At 34.0% G+C, this 24970-nt stretch overlaps 2 protein-coding genes across 3 annotated transcripts in view; one reads left to right on the top strand and one right to left on the bottom strand.

Annotated features, from left to right (window-relative positions):
- The window catches only part of LOC105839112 (nose resistant to fluoxetine protein 6), a 33329-nt gene extending 11309 nt beyond the window's left edge, over positions 1–22020 (bottom strand). Inside the window, exons 1-4 of the mRNA XM_036289186.1 lie at positions 21679–22020; positions 19923–21419; positions 15508–15704; positions 6847–7055 (exon numbers count right to left, since the gene is read on the bottom strand). Coding sequence (XP_036145079.1) covers positions 6847–7055; positions 15508–15704; positions 19923–20376 — 860 coding nt within the window. The 5' untranslated portion in view covers positions 20377–21419; positions 21679–22020. The remainder of the gene's footprint in view (positions 1–6846; positions 7056–15507; positions 15705–19922; positions 21420–21678) is intronic.
- LOC118646403 overlaps positions 1–24970 on the top strand; it is a 133366-nt gene that overhangs the window by 56138 nt on the left and 52258 nt on the right. The window lies entirely within an intron of this gene.

Genomic DNA, 24970 nt, shown 5'->3' on the forward strand with positions numbered 1-24970 from the left:
AAGGTACGGTACGAAATATTTTATCCTTTATAGAAGCACACTTTTTATAGAATAATTTCATCCTTGGTAAACATTACATTAACGCCGCAGTTATTTAACGCTGTTTTACGGAGCTTACACTCCGACACGACGGATTACAGAGGCCATCGGCGGGGTGAAGCGACTATCGGTTCGGCGGTAATTTAAAGCGGTAATAATTTAACGCGCCTGTCGCGCGGCCGCGAGAAGTCTTGTTTATCACGTTTGATTTATACGCGTTGTCTCAAGCCGCGCACTCAGGTAACTATGCGAAATTTTTCATTTGCCCGCCGTCGGCAAAATTGCCTCGTAGACATTTCACCGTTCAATAATAAATGCGAACCGATGCGCGTCCGTCGGCGTTTTAGCGCGTGTCTACCTACCTAATACAACGGAGCGTAGTCCGATTTGTACGCAAATCCGGACGATTCGATGCGCCCTCATTCATTCCTCGTAGTTCTCGTATTTCGAAAACGAATCGTGGAAAATCGCGGCGTGTGCCTGAGAGCCGTGAGAAACATTTTTCGTGAGAAAATTTGCGAGAAAATTTGCGAGAACTAGTCTCTCTCTCTCTCTCTCTCTCTCTCTCTCTCTCTCTCTCTCTGCGCCGCGTAACTTTTTAAGACAGGCCACGTATGAGCCGTTAAATCGGGCCATTAGATTGTAACTCTCCTTGGAAGTTGAACCGCGCAATTTCCCCGACCGCGCCGACGGACAATCTCGCGTTATCGTTGTTCTCGTTAACTTCATCGTTATTATGCATTACGCGCAAGGACACTAATGCGCCGCGCTGTTGCCGCAATAGAGCGGCAACTGGGGCATCATCGGGGCATCATTGGGTTCAAATGACCCAGTACCAATTAGAACTTTCCATTCACCGGTAATGTGCAATCTTTTCAAGTGTCTCATGCGTTTATTGAGAAATGAATTTGAGAGCAGAGTTCAAGCAATCGAAACGAAACGGATTAAAATTAAAACTTATTTGATTGATCATCAATTTGCAGTCACCAATACGTAGGTCTGACGTGGGCTTTGCAAACGATTATTCTTGCGATTTCGTGCGTAAATAATCAATGGTTCAAAAACTGATTATCTTCCCTGAATATCGGTCTTTGATTGACGTTCTCGTTAGTCGTCGTATTTGATCAAGTTAAATAAGATTTAACCCAGTTCTATCCCAATTCGCTTCATGAAAATGTGCGATTTAACACGACATAAATCACATCGTCCGAATCTCTGTGTAAAAAACGTGAAGTCCATCTGAATACTATTGCACGTATAACGAGCACGAATTTCATGCAACATGTGCAGGCATTTTTCCATTTCTTCGAATTCTGCGACCGACATTCCCGCGCCGGAGTAAGAAGTAACGTTATTGCAACACGAATTGATGCAATACCGCAATACACGGGCCGATGCAGAAAATTGGCTACCCGGAATTACCTGGCGTCGCACGTAAATTTTTTGTCACTGCCTTTCGGCCGGTGGTACATGCATGCGTTCGGCAATCGAATGCTTCTTAACACATTACGATTTATGCAATACGAGTAGATTTCCCGGTAGATAGATGATTAACCGTTCTACACCGCCGAGAAAAAAAAAGTTCTGCTTTCCTGTATCATGCACTTAATCGGTGACTCACAATTAGCTGCGTAACGTTAACGGCTGTTTAAACAGTACTACACGTTCGCCTTTACGCAACGATTAATACGTGTCTACGTAATATTGTAATATCGTAATAATGCTGCACCAGTCGATCATCTAACGATTGTAAATGTAACATATGGCATGCTTGAAAAGTAATTTGCTATCGTATATGATACCGTATCGCGCGATTTCCCTTTCACGAGAATTTAACGTAATCTGCCGTCAATTTATATTCGTATACTTGAGTTAACTTCTCACTTCTTAATTTAAGATTGATCGTACATGACATTATGATATATGATTTTTAATGTTTTAACATTAGGAGAATTAACATTTTGTTAAAAAAAACCTATTTATATATCAATATATTTTATTTATTAAGACTAAGAGAACATTATTATGACACTAAACAAAGTGAAAAATTAAATATTATAAAAGAAATAATTGATGAAAAGTCAGAAAAAAATTTCAAAATTCTATTTTTTATGTAAAAATAGAATATTAAAAGTATAAACGAGAGAAGGGGGAAGCATTAACTACGCTGAGAGGAAACGAAATAGTTCTAACTTCTATTGCCTACTTGATCAGTTCTGACTAAACTATAATTTGACAACTCTAAAATTTAAGTACTTGCCATTAGTTTTACGAGGCAATAAGAATTAAATTAACACTAAAAACTGAAAAAATATGGTTATTACAATAATTTATCTGCATTATTAATTGATGGTGAAATAGCGACTCAGCTATATATTGTAGCATTATATTGACTTTAATACAAATAAGATACGACAATTTTTCTATTTTAGACAATTATTGTTTTAAATAAAGCATAATACCATGCTAATTAATTATTTATGGCATCAATATATTTTATTTATTAAGACTATTTTGTGTATGCCGTAAGGCCGATTAAGTGTTCACGATCAGAATAATTATGAGAACATTGAAACACAATCGCGGTGTAGCATTCTAAGTGCTTGGAGAGGAGAAGCCTCTCGAGTTTGAATCTCAACAAGCTCCATTTTCCCGTCGTTTATATTGTGTTACTGGTTTTTTTTTTTTTTGATAATTATTCAAAACGAATGGTTATTATATTTTCTTAGTTCTTATTACAACTTTATAATACATAATTGACATGCTTATTTATCATCAAATTTCTAATTGTAAAAAGTCTGGTATATGACCGCTTGGTATTTCTAGCGTTAAACGGTGGATAAAGACAGATATTTATGAATGAACATTAACAGCATTATACACGTAAGCGACAGGCCAATGATTGCTGGCGATGTCTCATTTACATATTCATAATACGAAAAGGATGCGGTTAAGATATAATCGCGTCGAATCAATGAAATATGCATTTCTTCAAAATGCAACTGCAAACATGAAGGGACATGGCGAGGCATGGGGATCGCATGTCCGAGAGATCGCGTGCAATTTATTACGCGATACGTTAGGATCGCGATAACGAACGGTGTGTCCCGTTCTTATTAGGCGCGCCGTTAGTTTTCAGCTGGCCGGGAGTTACGCAATTTGCATAACGTTTACGGCAAGAGCCGTACGCGCATTACGCGGTAACGAATGCCGCGAGGGGACACACATTCACGGGGGCCTAGAAAAAGACTGATGGTGACACGTTGGCAGGTTGCATCGTCGCCGCGGCCGGTGCAACGGACACTTGCTCAATTTGACATCCGCGGTGTATCCCGGCTGTTTGCGCTCGCCTTGTTTGCCTAACACTACCAGATCGCACTAGCGTCATTACGCAACGATTGCACGCCGCGCCGTGTGTAATTCCCTGCTTACGATGGATGGACGACGTGAGTGAAACCGCGAAAGTATGCTAACGGCTAACGTTTGGCACTGACTCGAAACGATCGGCCGGGGCCAATTTTTTCTCGAGCGTGGGTCGCAAATTAGAAAACTTGACGCAAAAAGGAGGAAAGGAAGGAAAGCCCGCGGAGCTCTTCCTTGCGATTTGTCCCACGTTCTTCTGACGAGTCGCGTTCGTGCGGTACATATCCTACGGCGATGTAAACTTTGCTTGCTCTCTCTCTCTCTCTCTCTCTCTCTCGGGCTCCGTTCCAAATAACTAAGAACGCGACCGGCTAAGGTATATCGAAGTTACCCAACAAATAAACACTAAGTTAAATTGGAAACATTCCCTCTCGTAAATAATAGTCTCTTGATTAGGTTCGTGTCCGAGGTGTTTAATTTGTTTCTCCGTACGACATTTTCCAAGCCATGCGAGACGCGTAATTCATACGGGGCCGAAAGCCTTTCCGCCTTGTAAGTGCATAATCGTTCACGTAACGGGGCTGCCGACAGCAGCTCGGTGATGTCGGGGGTGCCCATCCGAGAATCCCGTCCGTGCGATCAATCTCACGATATCGATTCATTGCCACGGTGCATTAATGTGCCGCGAACGCCGCCGCGCAACAACTTCGTATACGGTCGCCGCCGCTCGCATTCGTACGGCAATTAACCGCTCACGTGTGCAACACACTTCCCGCACTTTCTTTTCGCTGGTAAACCGCGCTTACGCGCTCACGTAACCGGCCACGTCAGATGCGCACAAACCGCATTTCGCGTGCGGCTATCTTGACCGCATGATAAATAAAACGCGACGCGTTCGCCGTGTCCGGCAACTCTGCGATTCCGATCGAGGTGGTCGTGTGTATAGAAAACGCAAATGGTTACAGTCGCGCGCGGATAAGGTACAACTTTCGATCGAAAAGCGGAAAGAAACGAGATGTTTCGGAAGACGAGGGGGATCCGCTTACGTTACGTGCGCGGAAAAAAGACTATTCTTGTTTTAAGAATATTTTTGTTGTCGAAATGTTTTAAAATGCTAAAGAGAAAATATATATAAAAATTAATATATATATTATATTTTATATATTTTGGCTTATATATGAAACCACGATAATCGTACTACATGATATAATTTTCTTTAAAAATTTGATAATCTAAAATTTCAGCAAAATATAATATTTTACATGACTAAAAATATACTTTTTTTATTTCAATATTATAGTAGTCATGTAAAGAGCACAATATATTTGTTATGACGTAAAATAAATGCATGTCATGTTCTATTTGATATTTTTTCTTCTTAACTCGTAAAAATATATTTTTCTTCATAAAACTGCGAAATTCTTCATGCAAGCAATTTATATTCGTTTTATGTAATATCACATTTCAGCATTTCGAAATTGGAGATATTCTCAAAACAGAAAAATTTTTTTTTTCTGCGCGCCCCTCTTCGTAACGTTCTGGTTAACGAGGTCCCGAAACTTCAGGCGTATATAACCGAAAGTTCGAATGCAATCCCGTGGTAGAAATTAGCCAACCCCCAACACTATGTACTCTTGCTTTCACCCGCACGTCAGAGATATCGAGCGACATAACTGCTGTCGTGGAATGAACTTTTCGAGTGCCCTAACTGCCAGTATACTCGGTCTTTCGGCTCGAGCGCAGTTTCGCAGAACACTTAAGCAGCGGCGGGCTAAACCAATTTCCACTCGTAGATTTAGGAGTACATAACTCGTTTGTACAGCTGGCTATTTTCATTCGCTTCTATGATACTCGATTCGATTGAGAAAAATTTCCGTCGGCTGCACTTCTTTTCTGCAGCACGCTGACATAAAATGCACACAGCTTCGGCGATATTAATTTCTCATATGTCTCATGTATAAAAGTACACGGAGAGATACATGAAAAATTTATGAAAAAAATTCCCTTTCTACGCGCGGTATATTATTAAAAAGAGTCCTTTTCTACGCGCGATATATAACCAAGATTTTTGCCGCCGAGAGCGAAAGGGATTGAACGCTACAATAGCGCTCTAGGATTTACCAGGGGGGACATTTTTAAAGGGATTTTACATATATCGTCGCCGCATGATCCCGGCGCGCTTTATTTCTCCGAGAATTATGAGAGAGCTTGTATTTAATTGCTTTTTAAGCTCGCCCGTGGCGGCACGCGTCTAATTACAGCGTATTTTTATCTTCCTTTACTTATCGTGCATTAATTCGTTACTCAAAATGAAATCTTTTATTGCGTCGCGTTGTGTAATATGTGATTGCAAAATTTCTGTCAACCGTGTCCGATTATATCGCGAATCTTGAACTCAAGGAACGAGCTGCTCTTATATAAATGCGAGTTTCTCTATATTTGTTTATTAAAGTGCATAAGCATAAATTATGGCGTACATTTCGCCCGGGAAATTGCGAGTCAACAATATCGATCGGTGATGGTCACTGAAAAATCCCTGTTTCACCTCTCACGAATTCCACCCCTCGTTGCTGGACATACTTCGTAACGGCCGATAAAACGGAACTATGTTGTACACTGTTCCATCGAACAAAATAATGCTTTTTAGAGCACACTTCGTCCTCGAATATCGCAGTAAATATTTGAAATCGAGATTGCACCTTTAAATTAAAAAGAAAGCCCTTTTTTTTAATTAGTCCCCTTTTTTTTAATTACATACAATTCTCTTTGTGTTCTGCGCGCTGACAGCGTTCGTTCCTTCGAATGCCGAGGTGCAGTTTGAGCAAAATTACATTCGAATTGAAAACAAGTATTTCGGTCTGCGAGAAATTTTTCCCGAGCACACCCTGTGTTTCGTTCCTTCTATCTCCTCGATATCGTAGGAATATCAACTTTGGCATTCAGGGGTACGAATAAGGCGAGGGAGATACCTGCGTTTACCGAAAGTATGGCAAGCGAGTTTCATAAGTTTCTCGCCGGGGTACTAGTGTCCCAGAATGAAATTTCCCAAGTTACGCCGTTAGATAGCTCAACTGCTTCGCTTCACTTTAAATCGCATGAATAATATTTTTCTATTATCGAAGCCAGTCTTTTATGTAGAACGCCACGTTACAAGAATATCGTGTAATTCAAACGTCGTATTGAAATAATATTATGTGAAATATAGTTATTTTTATGCGCGTGCAACAATCGCGACAATTGATACCGTTCAAACGGAATTAACTAACGATTACGTCGCGATTGCATCTTCCAGCTGAACGACTATCCCATTTTCCCAAAATATTGAATTACTTTGCGATGCGAAAAGTCACATCATGGGTCTGTTATCTGGCCTACTGGCCAGTGAGCCAGTACTTCGCGAGCAATTTACGGTTCGATTGTAAGAGGATTTTTAGGATTACTCACGAGAGGACGTAAAATTTGGGATCTTGCCAGGCGCAGTAATTGCTGGATGGCACGGGCTTCACCGTAACAACGTGAATTTTCGGGCCGCTCGATCGATAAGTCGAATTGCCCTCGCGTTCGACTCTATCAGCGCTGGCCCTTAGCATCGAGGTCAGGGATGCGCGATCGCATGTAGCTGGCAGGCAGAGACCCAAAAACACCTGACGTGTCTGGAAAGAAAATGAAATGATCTCGTTAGAGCGGGAGTACTCCTCTATCCCTCGACGAAACTTATTTCATTAATAAATCTTGAAGGGGTGGGATACCCTTCTTCCACATTTCGGTGTCTGTACTTCTTGAAAGAAAAAAATGCTAAGCCCTCTTCTCCCGAGAAAGATGCTGGTGATTTATTGAAAGATACGCTGACCATTACAAAAACAATTACAAAAAGATCTGACAGAGAAGCACGATTCTTAGGAAACTTTGCGTCTCTCTCTTTCTTTCCTTGTGCACGGTTCCTGTTACTTACACAGCATATTTCGTTGTTCACGCGCTTTACACATGAGGAGAAGAAGAACGATGAGATTTTTCGTAAAAACTGACTAGTAAATTTCACTGAATCAAAATGCAGAAAAAAATGCTTTTGTTGAAATATTTAAAAATTTAGCTAGATGCAGATTTGAAAAAATTTTTGGACCATAATAATTATGCAGAACTCTCAAGCATGATGAGCATTGCTGCAAAAATTTTTCATATCATAGCAATCAGCTTGAGTATTCATGATTATTTTTATGTCTGACAAATATTATTTTCAGATCTGTATCTAGCTAAAATTTAATTGGATCACACTGACGTATACTGGTGCATATGGCGCTTGTCTCAAACTTATTTTTTCAAATTTGTTTTAATTTAACACAATAAAGATGTTAGGAAATAACAAATATTAAGTAAAAAATGACACAAAGAATGAAACATTACAATTACATTGATAAAACAAATTATGGAACCATATTTGTTTAATAAAATTAACATTTGTAACATGTTGATACATCTCTTATTATTTTAGTCTTGAAACTTATTTTAAAACTACACATTATGTTATTTGTTTATTTATAATAAATTGCATTATTTTAGTATTAAAAAATGTTGAATATTAATTTAACGCAAAATATTTTAATAACACAATTCACATGTTAAATTAATATTTGATATATTAAAAGTTTAATACAAAAATTTTAACCCGTTTTAACATAAATATAAAGTGTTTTTATTATGTATTTTTTTATTGATTTATGTATGACGACTTCAATATGGCACCACTGTGCACTGGTACGTCCAATTGAATTCGCTGTTTAGTTATTTTAGCAAAGACCTTCTTTCTGGTAAAGATTCGTATTTGTATGAGACGATCGAGCTTTAATATTCGAGATTATAATTTTCATTTAATCACGTCGATCTACCGATCGCAATGGAAATGAGAACGTATAGTGACAAGTAAACGCAATTGAAACTTTTTCTATCTGTTCTTTCTTGCAATGGCGTACCACATCTAGTTTTATTTTTTTACTTTTATAGAAGAGAAGGGGAAAAGAAGGAGAGAAGGACGGAGAGAAGGAGAGATTCCAAGTAGATAAGTCTGAATTTATCGAATTTAAAAGCTGGCTCTGAGTTGATACAACTTTTTTTTTTAAATACTAATTTCTACCTAATAAATTTCGCGGATCATAGTCCGCAAATTGCGAAATCGCTTAGGTGGGAAATTCTATCAATTAAGCACGTAATGATATCGTCCAACTCCGCAAGGCTAACAAGATTAAGGGTGGAAAGCACCGGGTCCCTAGCGTTTAAAACAGTGCCGCCGAGGAACTTTGGGATTTAAGTCGGTGAATAATCTTATTAGTGCAAACGCCAAAACTTACTTTTCCTATCGGAAGTTCAACTCGCCAGCTGCTGCTGCTAGATCTCTGACTTAACAAAAATGCAACGCAATCTGCGCTCAATATTTTCTATTACTTTCGATAAGAGCTCGAGATTTTCCAATATTAAAATTTCATTCAGCTTTTTCTGATAGATATTGATTTTCATTGTGCACAGATGACGCACACATAGCGTGTTCATTGTTTTGTTGAAGCCCGGATTACGTTATTTTGACAGCATACGTTGTATTTCGGTTGCTTATTTGCTACAGAGAATAAATTCCTTGGACTTTAAAATAATAAACGGGTATTTGAATGACGGATAAATTTTCTGATTAGATTATTTAATCTGATTTTGTTTTTTTCGAAAATAATAGATGAAATATATTTTGATCCAACGGAATATTTTAAAGCGGGAGATGCATTCAAGTTTAAGAAATATAATTGTCTTGCCTATTAAAACAAAGAATAATTGATAATTTTTGAATTAAAACAGACACTTAATACAATTTGATCTACTAGTAGAAAAATTTAAATGTTAAGCGCGAATTATTTGATCTTTGCATAAATCAAAGTCAGAATAATTATTTGACTTACATAGAGTTTACAATGTTAAATCTAATTTTGAAGAATAAAATTATTCTCATTTGAAAAATAAAAATCTTGTTTTATTACATTTATCTTTCAAACTTTTTCTTGAGAAAAGTGTAATCGCATGATAATAAATCAGGAAAACAAAAAGAGTCAGTACATTTTTCACATCAGTTGAGTGTTACCTTCTTGATAAAAGATTGAAAGAAAAATTTATGATTTATTAAAGTAACACAATCGAAAATATTTCACATCTGAGCGTAAATAAATTTTACCACAAAACAAAAATAAATAAAGCAATAATAAATTAATGCAAATAAATGTACCTTCGATCGGAGTAATTTAAACTTTATTTTTCGAGTAAACGTTAGATTTAATGTATATAAGCCCATCAAAACTAATTTATGTATATGCTATGTAAAAAATAAGATATTTAGCGATTTTTTAACACGAAATATTTTATGCTAAGGTGATTAGTCGATATATTTTATTACGATTGACGCTTGTTTTTACACGTGACATAAGAGCACAAGTGTGCTTTGGCACGTGACATAACGTGTTCATTGTTTTGATACGTGGGAGGTTGTTGCCTTGGCGCGTGGCGTACGATGTAACGTTATGTACACAAAGTTACCGCGCTATCATTTGCACACTGAGCTAACAGGCAGGTAGCGACAACAACCGTTCCGTCGCATTAGCCGTCCTTACAACGCGATCGCAAATGTTAGGATAAAATTTCCCAAGTAGGAATTTGATTCAGCATACCGAATCTGACAGTCGTATTTCTTAGTATGTTTTATGTATAATTTTAATTTTAATATTAAAATTTTAATAAAAAATCATAGTATGCATAATTTTTAATTAAAGTAAAATTTATTTATAAAATTTGGTTATTAGATATTAATTATCCCGGGTAATTACTAATTACATATTTAATTTTTTTTGAGCCGAACAAAACTTATTTATTATTGATTGTTATTGGCTTATATCTTTAAAATGTATTACATTTTTTGTCAAAGCAAGTGCCGAACTTGACCAATTGGAGCCGAACATCAAACATGTCCAACATTTCGAATGCTCAATTCAGTTTTGAGCCGGATTTCTATTGGACGTAATTTCTTTGATTTATTATTTCTTACACATTTATGTGCAATAAGTCATTCTTTTAATGCTTATCAATCGTGCGATTAATAAATTCTGGTAATTTGTAAGATGAGATAATTCGTAACGTTGGTTATTTTTTGAAGCAAATCTTTCTCATGATTGACTTCATTAAAATACAAGTATATTATGTCGCAATAATAGGGTAAACTCGAGTAAGATAACCATAGTTTTTTTAAATGCAAAAAACATACTTTTATTTTTATTATTTTTTAATAACGTTTGGTATATTACTTCACTGAAGCTTTAAGTATGTAAAACTATTGACATTAAAGAGAAAATATTTAATAAAAATTTTTTATTATGAAAATATTGAAACATGAACATTGCCCATCTTTCATAACTTTTAGGGAAAAGACGGCCATGGTATTATAAAACAGTTGGCTATACATTTTTTATGTACTTAACGTTTATAGAATAATAAAAAAACTTATAATTTTACATATTTAGTTTTATTGCCACATATTATCACATATTTAATTTTATTTTTAAATATTTTTTATATTAAATGTTCACACACAATTGTTTAGGATCAATTTAACTCATTGTCATTACTAAAAAAACATAAATGATATGTCAAATTAAAATATTAGGTGCACAACTTCTTTTTTTGTGTTTTTCAATAAAATAAATACATAAACACTTACCCTGAAATGTCATGGGTTATCTTGCCCAAACTGTGAGAGAAAAATAATTATAGTATTTATAAAAAAAATAGAAAAGGAAATAAAAAATATTACACATTACAATTTAGATACTTTTGTTACGTGGGTAACGTTTATTGCGACAGCACAACTGTAATTTATTCGATTGTGGCAATTTCTAATGAACACTTGAAAAACTTTGCAGGTAGTCAAAAGTAAAAACGTGATATGACATCCACAATATTGTTATTTCGAATAGTATACGCACATAAACTATAGTAAATATTCATTATCTTTGAAAATAATTACGAGAACACATTATTTAGCAATTATTGAATAAATTATAGCATTGACCATCTTTTTCGTATGGCCATCTTACCCTATCTCGTTTTGATATCACGCATCGATATCATGCATTGATCAATGTAATCTCTCTTTTTTTTAAGAGGAAGGGGGAGGGAGTGGCGTTATATGTGAATGATCATTGAATAGCTCACAGAAAAAGCCATGGTATGTATTTATTTATATTAATTGTCAATTTAAAATATCCGAAACATGAATTTAACGTGAATATTGGATGTAAATTTTAATAAATATGAAATGTTTTTTGGATCAATAAAATACTTTAACTAGCGCGCGGCCTTGGCGTTTGTTTTGTGTGTTGTATGGGTACTGTCGGGTATTATTTACGCAAGCTCGATGCGCGTTATCATTCATACCTTAAAACCAGGCGAAAGTCGCTTTGTAAATTGTCGCGTTTTTATTTTTCCAGATATGATCACTAAGAAAAAAAAAACTCGAATTATTCCTCACAGTGAATGGACTCTTATAATTGTTTCTTAATTTATTCGTAACGAAATAAATGATTTGTACGTATATACTGACGTGCGACGTGACAGTTTTTAATAGATATTTTGATTAGATATATTTATTTACAGTATGAATCGAAGTCATAGCTCTATTCTAGTGCACATCTTATACATCATTGTTACACAGAAAAATACATTATTGGTTTTTTATTAATGATATTTAGTAATTTATTAATAATATTTAATTTTCTTTTTACATACAAATGTGCTTTGCGAAATATCACGCAATCAGCATATTTTAACAATTAATATATGTGCGATAAATAATTAATCGATTTCGCGAATGATCACTCTATAAATGCAATAAAAAAGTTGAAAAGAAAAAAAAAGGTTTAAGAAGCATTGGGCGAAGCAAGAATTAATCGCTATAAAATGATTAATTAAAAAAAATTTTTAACTTATATAATTATTTTATCCAATTTTTACTTGAAAAGAAAAAGGTATTTAAATGTATTTAAATGTATTTAATGCATTGGACATATGAAAATTATATTGTTATAGATATGAGAGATATATAAAAATTTACATTTAAAACACGAAAATATCACGGATAAAGATAGTACCTCGCAGATCTATTGCTTTAAAGTAGATAGACTAAGATAATACTGCAATACTTACTCCTGAAATATGTGGAATCTTTGTCGATTTATTGCGCTCACACACACAGAGCTTATAAAATACAATCCGCAACATGCATTGTTTATACATTTGGTATATTATTGGGTATTAATTACGAAATATATTAATTATTTAGAATAAAATTCAAAAGAATAAATAAAAGAATAGGAAATAATTTCCAAAGTAAGTTTCATAAAAAATAATAATGAAAAATAATTTTTCTAAAAAGGGAGTATGATCAAAATTTGTAATAAATCTAATAAAGCTTTTTATTGTTGTATTTACACCAAGGAAAAATATTATTAATTTGATTAAATTTTTCAATTTGATTAAATTTCTTCAGTTTTATTTATGCATACAACTTAAATACTTGAATTTCAGAGTTTAAGTATTTATATATTTGATTGAAATACATAAATACTTAAATTGAAGAAATTTAATCAAGTAAAAAAATTTAGTCTAATTGACAACTTTATTCTTAGTGTACACACTTTTATCAACCATTCTAGATATTTAGATAAAATTATCAAAACAGAATTTTTTTACCATAGGATATAATAAAGAATTATATATTGACAATATTATTTGTAAGCAGTTTTTAAAGATATCCAGTGTTATAGTTATAGTTATTATAGTTATTAAAATTTTCAAATTTCTTAATATGAATAATAAGGAAAATTAAAAATTTGAAGAAAATAATCAATCAATAAAAATATACAAGAAGCAAAATATTTTTAGAGAATGTGAAGATATTGTTTAAATTTTTTATAGCGTTTATTTTTTATAAACTGTGAACATTGGAGAGCATTATTTATGCGTAATAAAAATAAATTATCTAAAAAGTAAGACAAAAAATTGCTAATATTTGAGCGTGTTCTTTTTCTTTTCTTTTAAAATACTTTTTAATTAAAATTTGAAATTTGCTATTGGTCTTTCCATATTTTTCCAGGATCAAAAATTATGTACCATACTATATTTCATATTAGAGAAAAAGTAATATTGCACAGACTTCTCAGTATGCACATATATAAATTAGAACCAGAAACAGCAATATTACAGAACGTTCCGATATATGTGTGGATTAAAGCATAGATTAGAATTAAGAAGAAAAATATTTCTTAATTACATATTTTTACTAATTTTACTAAAAAAAACGCGCTAACATGCGTGCGCGCATGAGTATTAGTTGTATTTAATTTTTAATGATATGAATTTCAACTTAATTCTTTATCCTCGTCCATATTTTATTTACGTAAGTCAATTTTATATTATTTAAAATGAGATAACATATAAGAGAGATTCAACAAATATTTCATTGCAGACAAATATTTAAAAATTAAGTTTTTTAAACTTTATATTATTTATATAATAAACTATCAGAATTTATTATTATTTATATATTAGTAATATCAAAGTACTTAATATTTTAATGCATACATAAGAGAGATAACAAGAGAATGATAATTTATATATCTTTACTATCTTGATATCTTGCATATTTATTATCACGATTAAATGCAGATTATTTACGATAAGCAATAGTTCTTGAACACCTAGAAATCAATGGTTTATGAATAATTTGACGGTCATAGGGATATACAATGTTTCATAATGATTTCGTTATCTAGCGTGAGGTATCGATGCGTGTTTAATTAATTTCTGTGCAGTGTAATTTATGTACAATTGTAATATACAAGTGCGAAATGATGAAATCGTGTCAAACAGAACAAACAGATACACTAAATGCATCGCATGTTATAATAATCTCCGCTTTGTTTCGTTTTGTTACAAATAACTTAATTTATGGCTATAATACTATAGCAAGATGTATACTTACCGATAAAAGTAATTAAGATTAAAACTTTATGAACTGCTCAGTTTTATTTAACTGTTAGATACACTATATATTGATGCAATTGATTGTATTAAGTGCATTTAAAAGTACATTTATTCGTACATTTAAAAACGCACACACAGAAAAAATTATTCTCAAAATTTATGCTAAGAAAAGCAGTTTCTCATTTTTTAGTTTTCTTTTTTTTTTAGTAACGGTTATTTTTATAAAGAATATCTCCTTGATGAATAGTCTTAAAATATATTTATTATTTATTTGAAACAAATAAGATTTACTTAAAATAAACTTTTGTGTGCATAGAAAAATGTGTACTTAAATAAATATCACTTATTTTAAATAATTTATAAGTTTCTACATCCTGGTAATTTAATACCTCAATTAAGAATATTAAGTAAAAATTTAATTATTTATATTACTCTGATATTTCTTTAATTTAATTTTATAATATTCTTCGAGGAAGTATAAATTCTTTTTTGAAATATATGATAGTTTTTCTAAAATTTGTAATAAGTACATTTTAAAACTGTTATCAAGAAAATATGTTTTATGGAAGATAACTGTTACTTATTAGAAAGAGAAAAGGCAATTGAGTAATGGTTTTTCTTAGCAGTAGAATAAATATTTTTTTTGTACTCTCTAAATTGCAATTAGTGTATTTTCACCGATTTGCAGTGATATACTTATAATTGTGATAATTAGTGAGTATCCACTGACTTTTAGTGATTTTTACTTCAGAATTAGTGTATAATCACTGAAAGATCAGTGTAATTATTTCACTAATTGACAAGTTATACCATTGAAATTAATGTATTTTCACTGACTTCAGTGATTTCTTACTGATTGAAATTAGAGAGTATGAAGAAAAGATAAATTTGGTTTAAAAAATTTAGTTTGATCAATTATATACATATGCACAAATGAATAAATAAGATCCTTTATCAATTTATGAGTTATTGCTTATTTTTTGTCGTCAAGCATATATATCTAGTGGTTACAATGTGCGGTGATAACGCAAGTCGACCACTCACCGAAAAGTCGACCTCCTTCGGGAGATTTAGGTACAATCTCGCAACGTGAAACCTCAGGGAAAAAGGTGGCCGTTCCTCGACGGTCATTATATTTTTTCCGTTGGTGTTATTGAGCTCCTTACAGAGGGTGATCGAGCCCAGCCAGAAGCCATTACCAAAGTGAAATTGCGAGGAGTAGCGGCCGCTCGCGTCCGACACTGAAAAGAAAAGCCAGACGAAACGGTGAAAAATAATTGCCGGTCATCGGGGCGGAACCGAGATAAGCGGTACCACTTTCGTGGTGATTTTTATCATCAGTGTGTCTCTTCCTTACGGGAGAAAGAAGGGCAATTTTGAGATCGTGGAAAATTGTAAAACGTCGGCGTGCATGACGGGACGTGTGCGGCAAATTCGCGCGGAAACATCGGCGCGCGACATTTTCTTATTTTTGGGTAAAATATTCTCTGTCTCTCTCTCTTTTTCTTTGGACGGAGCTAGAGCTATCCGGATGCTGCGTCACGGTTACGGTTGCTTCATAACTTTTTTTTCTTCCCCGTCTCTCTTCTCTGTTTCTCTTTGAGGGAACGTCTGTCACCGTCTGCACCGAGAGCGCAATAAAGTATCGTTTGCCTCAAGTTCCCCCGAGGGGCTTGATTACACGGCTGTCGGCGGAAGGTTCATTGTCAGTTACGTAAAAGGCGACTCGCGTTGACCGCGAGAGTAGAAAGTGCAGTCGGGCTGCACATGCACATGTTCTCGCGCCACCGTATTGGAACGGCGGCGGCTCGTAACGCGCCGCTCGCGTTATCGCGAAAGCGATCAATTTTGTGCGATAATCTGGAGGTATTGGTATTACGCAAATAAACTCGCGGAAATTTTAAAGGGGGAGGGGGGGGCCGTAAATAGGCGTCGAAATTAAATGTATTGCATATATACTTTCGACGCGCGCGTTTGTATATAGGCACGGTGATAATTTCCCCGGCTCTCCGGTACGTGCATACCGCGTTCTAGGCACGCGCGCGCGTGATGTGACTCCTCAGCGAAAGTTTAAGTTGAGCTAAATCGCGCCGTACGTCGTAATTTCAATTTCTATCTGTATATTCGTGATATATTGCGCGGACTTAAGTAGCCATAAAGCCGCCCGTAGAATTGTTTCGGGCCGTAAAGTTATTGCCGCATTTTGGCGATGGAGAATTCTTCTCCCGGTGCCTTTCGCAGTGGCGTAACAGACTGGCGTCCGGCTTGATTGATGGGTAATCCGGCTTTAAGAATAATGACCCGTTGCGGCGGCGGGTTATGACAGCCGCGAGATCAAAACGCCGAAGGGGTATTGCCTAATAATACGAGAGTCCTTTTTCCGCGTACCGATTTGGAAATCTCCGGCAACAATGAGACGCGAAATTGCCGATGCAACTTTTTACTGCCCGCTCGCGGCTCGCGGCAACTTGATAATTACTAAAAGTCTCGTTCGCGCCGTATATTTCGCGATCGGCGCGTTACTTAATGCGGCTATTTTCGCCGAGCGCGTAAAACTGTCGCTCTCCGACTCTTAATTTTGATTTAACGTATCCTCAATTTTCTTCGCGCTCGACGAACACGCGCGCACGCACGCGACGCGACGTGCGCAAAGTATCGCTTTTGCGACGGCCTCTCGAGTCTAAAACCGCGTCCCAAAAATTTCTCCATGTACATCCAGTGACACGGTTTTCTTCAGACAAATGATTAATAGGGTCACAGATAAGAAAAGATTGCTTCCGACAATTAGCGTTGCTTTCTAAGTGTAATTACGGTGACGTGCGACTCGGCTTGTTTAAAGAGCCCGAATCGTCGCGACGCGTCGTAAAGACGCCGCTCCCGCCGCCGCCGCGCCGGAGACGACGATGTCGCGTGTAGCGCAGCTGTGCGAGATTGCAATTTCGCAAGTTTTCGCCGTTGACGCGAGATAGGATTGCGCGGCCAATTGATCATCGGTACATCCGGTTATTACTGCGGATATATCGGTAATGCCGTGCCGGGCTGCGCCGCTCGCGACCGGAAGTCACTGCGAATCCGCGAATGTGACTTCGCAGCCGCGCGTTTTCTTCGGGGACGGCTACCTCCAGCTTCCCAAGCCTTTCTCACTTTCTAAATCGCGGACGGTCGAGGCCCCCTCGGTAATGATACCACAGACCGCCGGCGACATTATTAGTTAATAATCGTCATTGATTATGTCGCTTATGTAAAATAATAATTCATGGCTGTACTTCGCGTTCTCTTAATTTAATTTAATTACACGGTGTACTATCATAACGTATACAGTTTGAATAAGAACGCGTAATAATATTTCGCAATACACATGTCGCTTTTAGTTGATAGAAAAGTGATACATGTCTGACGATTAACAATTTTTTAGTAGAACAGTTTTTTACATTTTGAATGGAAATAACGGTTTTTAATTAGGACAGTGAATATGCATATCTTTGCTTTTCTCACTGTTGCACTTTTAATTATAATGTATTCCGTAAAATTATGTCATGAGTTTTCGAAATTCAAACACTATAATACTAGTGCGGTGTAAACTTCATCCCTTATCAGAGTGACACTTATACTTCAGCTACTAAGCAAACACTCGAGAGCTACAAAAGTTGCTGGATTTTTTTTAAATAAAAATATGTTAGCTTTGGAATTGATTTTTTTTTTCATTATCCTAAAAATGATGATTTTTTTACTTGTATCACTTTTATATCAACGGATGTATTGAACTGCAGGCTTTTATATGAAATTTACATATAACATCAAACTCACAAATTCGGTCGATATTATCGGAATATCGGAGACCCTGAGCAATGTATAAATAAATATTTTTGTTTGTTCTATAATATCGTATAATTTATCACAAGTGTGATAAAATTGATTTATAGGTTTATTCTGTGAAGGCAAATCTAAATTTATAAATAAATTATTGGATGGAAATATAATAGTTCGAAAAGAATAAATAATACGCGCATATATAGAACTTATAAAGAAAGCAAAATAACGTTCTTGATTAATACGAAAAAATCCTTTTAAAAAAAAAATTTTGTTATGAAAACAATTGAAAACAATTTTATACACACATACACACTTTTTTTTTACACGAAAAGAAACTACTAAGAAGTATCTAAAAACTAGATACTAAAAAAAGAATCTTATGGTGTTAATTAGAAATCTGACAGATTCAACTGACAGTGTGTCTGTTCAAAAATAGACGAATCAGAAATCTTGGAGAAATTTCCGGATTACAGATAATCAATCAAACGTTTCAATTACAAGATCTTGAGTTTTATTGTAATAAGAAATTCTGCTGGATTTCATCAAAACGTACTCGATTATACATGTCTTATCGACGTAATCAGATTTTTTTTAGTGCTGCTAAAGTCAGTAACTAATTTGATTTTTTCTTTTTTAAGGTTGACTCTATTAAAAATAAAAAACATTTGCTGTGACACATAACTTTAATAGCTAAAATTAAAATTAAAAGCATACTTTAACATAAATAGCTAAGACAATAACAGCTATCCTTCAATATCTTATGCGTATTCGAATCGCAATTGTTTATGGGAATACGTATAGCTGGTATTATACTATGAATATTTTTTGATATAGTTATATTTTAATAACCAATAAGTTGATTCGACAACAGCGACATTAGTTATCCCTATTTTAATAATTTTAGTTATTTTAGCTATCCTTTAGCTTTGTTAATCCTTTGTCTACATTTCTCTTCATTTTAAACCCAAGAAGTCCCATTCGGAATTTATGTTAATACTTCAGCACGACTCGTTTGCACGACTTCGCCGTTGATTCTCTTCTGAATCTCTTGCTGATTGTGTCATCTTCAGAATACTAGCTAAATTTCATTTCCGTAATACAGTATAATGTAGTATTCGCAGGAAGCGTAAGTAAAGACTCGAGAGTTATTGCAAGGTGTCAGGAACTTTACTAAATCAAAACAACAAAGTAGGCCAAAGCGCTTCTATCATCATGATAGCAAGAGTTTCACAAAATGATGAAGTCTTTGGCAAATCGCCAATAATTACATAAATTATACATCCGACTCTAATTTTGTTAATTTAAGAATATATTCTCATAGCTACATTGACTACGGTTCTTTGATCAAAAGTCAAATTTGTTCGTCCAATAGATTTTTTTTTATTTAGGTTTTTGTAACAATTATTTCGTAATTATGCTTTCTTTCTCTTTTTTCCCAATTATATTTTGAAAGTAATGATTTAATTATTTAATTTCGTCAAGACTAAAAATTGAAATAAAAAACCTGAAATTTTCTAAATAGATAACTGTTAAGATATATTGCTGTTATATCTTTTAATTATAGAAATCAATTAATGTAGAAACGTTTTATTCTTGGAGAGTCTTTAAGAGCTTTCGACTATATTTTAATAGTTAAATCAACTTACTTTTTGCCGCCCAAAGTTTCCCGTCTCTCAGTGCACTGAGAAATCTTTCCATATCCCTTCGACACTCGTTCTGAAGTTTTCCCGGCACTCTGATCCACCTCAGAGGATCGTAAAGATCGGCGAGCCATTGTATACTATTGGCTGTTCTTTCGAGTTTCTCCTTCATAAAATTGACGTCGAGATCCCGATGCTCCTCCTCATTTCCGTCGAACATCTTCAAGTAATTCTTCCAGTCCAACTCTGGGTTATTCTTGCTGAAGGCAATTAAAGACGACTGTTTGCCGGATTCATTCTTCTCCATTGCGTATTCTGTTACGTTAAGGTTTACCGTTTTAGTTTCATTCGAAGCACCATTCTGTAATCTGCTCAGCCTGAGGATGTTTGATTCTTTTTCCGCGATCACTTTGTAAGCGATGCATATGATCACGAGGAGGTAACCAAACAGACGTGCCATGTCTTCCTTCTGTTTATTATTAAAGAATCCACCACGCAGAATTCACTCGAAATGATCGACTAGATTTTTTTTTTTTTTTTCTAACAGAAGGGAGATCGAGCTCATCGATTTCCGTCGTTAAGGTCCCCAGATCCCGTCATCTTAGCTTTCGATGAATGAATTCCACTTAGGAAGTCACTGCAATGCCGTTGTGTTTACTGAGTGTTTACTCAACCGGATTTACGAGCATGCCTGAAGAGATACGTGAATGCGGGAAATTCCGATTCAGTGTTCAGAATTCAGGGAATTACGCTTAATCGTGGTGCATAAAGTGCTGATTTTGGCGAACAAGCACGTGTAGATTTGCTACAATTTGCTCCAATGGTTTAGATACACCAATCTCTTAATGCCGTTGATTGTCGTAATCAATAAATGATGATCAACAGAAATATAGTTGCTATTTTAGTGTTGCGTAGAATATTTATATATTGTTTAGTCAATAAACAACGCATTTGACAAAATGTATTTTTGTCTAAGATTTTATAATATTTTAATAGTGCAGCAGTTATCTCTGTAAACTTTTATTTCTCTTGAAAAATTTTGATGTTAAAATAATATTCATCAGTCGCGACGTGTTTCACTAATTAAGTCTTCGAAAAAGACAACGCGAATCGCACGTGGAGAGTCTATCCGATCTCAGCACTCCGCAATTCGCGTGCACGTTGTTTTCACTGATTAGCGAACACACGGAGAAAAACTACAGGAGATTCTCACACAGCAATGAAGAAGGTGCCCGCACATATGACAGACTAAGGATCACGCACTGAATGAAGTGAATAAAGTCTGCGGCAACGTTCACTCGTGGATAGTGGGTTCCCCTTTCTCTTACGACGCGACGATGTACTTTACCGCCGTAAACGCATTTCCTTCTCCAGGTCGCGAAAGAAATGTCGTGGCTCAGCCGGTTTTTCCACTGCTCGCTGGAAGACGTGTCAAATCGAATAATCACGCTGAAAACCGAGTCTTGTTGAATTAATTGGAAATCTGGTGGGTTCAACCAGAACCTGGTTAAAAATAAATAATGGAACAATAGTTACTGATCAAAGATTTTGTTAACATCTTATTAATATTAGCATACACCGAAGAAAAGTTTTGTTGAATTAATTGGAAATCTGGTAGGTTCAACAAGACAGAGTCTTTAAAAAGACTTTTTCAGTGTATGCTAATATTAATAATATGTTAACAAAATTTTTGCGCAGTAACTATTGTTCTCAAGCACAACAAGAATAAAAACTCGTTACTGGATGCTGCGAATATGCATACTTTATTGGCTCTATATAACTTGAAATTATGTTATCTCGTCCATGGTTTCAAATCGACTCCCCGAATCCTTATATTAAATGTGTTATATTAAATGGCGACAGCGCCGCCAATTAGTACTATCTGAGATTATTCAGTCGATAAACCAAACAATGTGTGTATATATATATAAAAATTGTATGTCTATATTGTATGTGGCAAAATTGTATTTCATAAAATCTATTACGACAAATTACATTGTGTATGTTTATCGATAATTATAAACTGCAAATTGTAAGTATATACACTAAAAAAAAAGTAATATATTCAATAAGATATGTTGTTACGGGCTGCCAACTACAGATATACTTAATACAATAATATGTGCTATTGCAGTATCAATATTATACTTGCATTAATAGCATATATTATTGCATTGAGTATTTTATGTAGTTGGCAGCCCGCAATCACATATGTTATTGGCTATATTACTTTTTTTTCTGTGTATGATTTCATTGTCATTATAAGTAGAAAATTTGTTTTCTTAGCAAAGCTGTGTGTTGTACAAACTGTGTATGAAGTATGTTAACACAAATTTAGTTTTGTTATAAAAAATTAAAATTTTTTATAACAAAACTAAAAAGTAAGATATTGAAATTTAAAAATACATTTTATAGAAAATGAATAATATATTTATGATTTCTAAATAATTAAATTGTGGCATTATTTTAGCAAAAATTTATGAGAAACATTTTACTTAATTTAATATAGTTAAAAATATATTTTTTTAACTAGAATAATCAATTAATATATTATAATAAAATTCTTGAATGTTAATTATTTTCTCGCTAGTATGTATATGTATAATATATTATTTTATATTATATTTTATTAAAATATATAGAGAGAAATATTTAAGATAATTCTTTGAATTTGTAATCAAATTTCAAACGAAAGCAATATTTTATACTCGTAATGTCGTCGTAATTTCTCGGAAGAGTTCATCCATATTTTCAGATACGCTCCATTTCTGATTATTAATCGACTGTTCGCGGTAATGACAAAGGACGGCTTTATATAATTGCAATAATGTGACGAATTACTATGAAACATTACGTTTAGAGATTGCTAATATAAATGATAAATTTTTTTACAAAAATTTTGATTGTTCTGTATGTACAGCGTGTAACAACTTTTATTTATAGAGCAGACGTTATATGTGAGAATAAAAAATATGAGGGATGCAATACTGTTTCATATTAAAAATGTATAAAATAAAGATTAGCTTGTTTAAAAAAAATCTAAGCAATGATTTATACTATAAAGATACAGAGTGTTAAATACATAATTAAAATAAATTTTTTTAATGCAAGACTGAAAAATACATTTTTTAAATGCATATTTTAAATAAGTTAAAAATGGATATATACATGTATATATTTAAAAAAATATTTTGAAATTTAATGTTAAAAATGTATATTTTAAGTAGACTAAAAAGAAATTTACGCAAGTAATTAATTCCAAATTATAATTTGAGTATAATCAATGTAATTTCACATATATGTCTTATAAGATCTGAAGTAGTATTAGTATTTCTTTACGCTCTAATAAAATTTATATAAAATTATTAATAATAAATATTATTACTAGTCTGCAAAATTTATATTAAAAATCGGTTTACTTTATTTTTATATAGCAATAGCATTTATGAAATGCTACATAAAAAATAACCATACAATTTCAAAACTAAACATTACATAAATATTACGAAATAAATTACGTTTATAAATACTCAAATATATTTATGATGCTTACACTAAAAAACACACAAGTATTTTAAAATAGCTCTGTGTATCAATATTATGTGTTATAGTCATGTATTTAAAAAATTATATATTATAAAATATGAATACAAAGAATAATAATTTTATGAAAAAGTAGATTAAAAAATTTACTACTGATTTATAAGAATGTTTTATTTTTTTTGTAAAAAAATGCAATTTAACAATATTTTATGTTTTATGTTATATATGATACTGATTTTTTATTAAATTAAGTGAGAAATTAAGTCAAAAACAAAATATAATTATTCTCATCTATTATTTATCAAAACAAACGCTCAAAAGCACTAAAGTTTTAATTAATGTATTTTATTATAATACGTTCTAGTTGACAGAACTATATAATACAAGTGTCTCTTTCAGAAAATGTTTATGCCAGACTATTCTTGTTATGTAAATATGTAAATCGGATGAATGATAATTAGTAAAAGGATCATATGGATTTCATTTCTGAGGCATGCGGTGGCTTAAAAGCCATTTACGTTACAATGCAAATATCCGTTCTCGCTCGTTAACCTATTGTATAGAGGACCTATTGCATTTGAATGGTTCCATTATAATTATTCCAATAATGATTCAATAGTATTATTAATGGTATTAATAATACTAATTGCTTATTACATTTTGAGAGTCGTACGTGTATATTTATTTCCAGCGAGTAGATGTAATAACAGTGATTTTCGTTATTAGACACGTACTATGCACCAAAGCCCAAATCATTTATTATTGAGTTTAATAACAAGCAATATATATTTGATAAGCCAAGTGATTTTATTCATAAATATACAAGTAAATGTGGAAATTCAGAAAATCCCTTTTCAATTTTACGAAGATAAAAAGATTCAACAGTCTTATCAGCGATAGGTTCGCGCTTATCCGCGGCTCACAGGGAGGGTCGGTTTCTGTGTCGCCTGAAATAATAAAGTAAGCAGAGGTGATATGGGATGATTGATCTCGGTTGAGATTGGCAGCGAATAAGAGATCGTGTCGAGTGAGGGCGGAAATCGACGAGGCGGACATTCTTCCAGATAGCATGGCCTGGAAAACGGTGAAAAGAGGAGGGGACCCGAGAGGGAGTTTTCGGAGGGAATTTTCCTCCTGAGAGGCATTTGGCTTACTCGGCTGTAAACAGGAGAAATATGAGTCTTCTGTCCGAAAGCAAGTGTAAGCTTTTTCTCACTGACGACGACACGTCACAACGACAATACGGCGACGAGGACAACGACGACGGAGATGTCACTTTTGTATATGGACGACGTGGCATTCGGAGGTTTTCCTTTTTTTTTTTGTTTAATATAGAAGGTTGAAACTTCGTAATCGCCTCTATTTTTGTTTGCACATACAGAATTTTTATTGCGCTACAAATTGAGATATATACCAGAGAGATTAACCGCAGAACCCCGGCTCTCCACGAGCTTTCCCTGTACATTTATACTTTTTATCTTTCCGTATTGTATAGCGACGGGAGTTATCGA

This window comes from Monomorium pharaonis, chromosome 6, assembly GCF_013373865.1.
Source record: "Monomorium pharaonis isolate MP-MQ-018 chromosome 6, ASM1337386v2, whole genome shotgun sequence".
NCBI classification, from domain to species: Eukaryota; Metazoa; Arthropoda; class Insecta; order Hymenoptera; family Formicidae; genus Monomorium; species Monomorium pharaonis.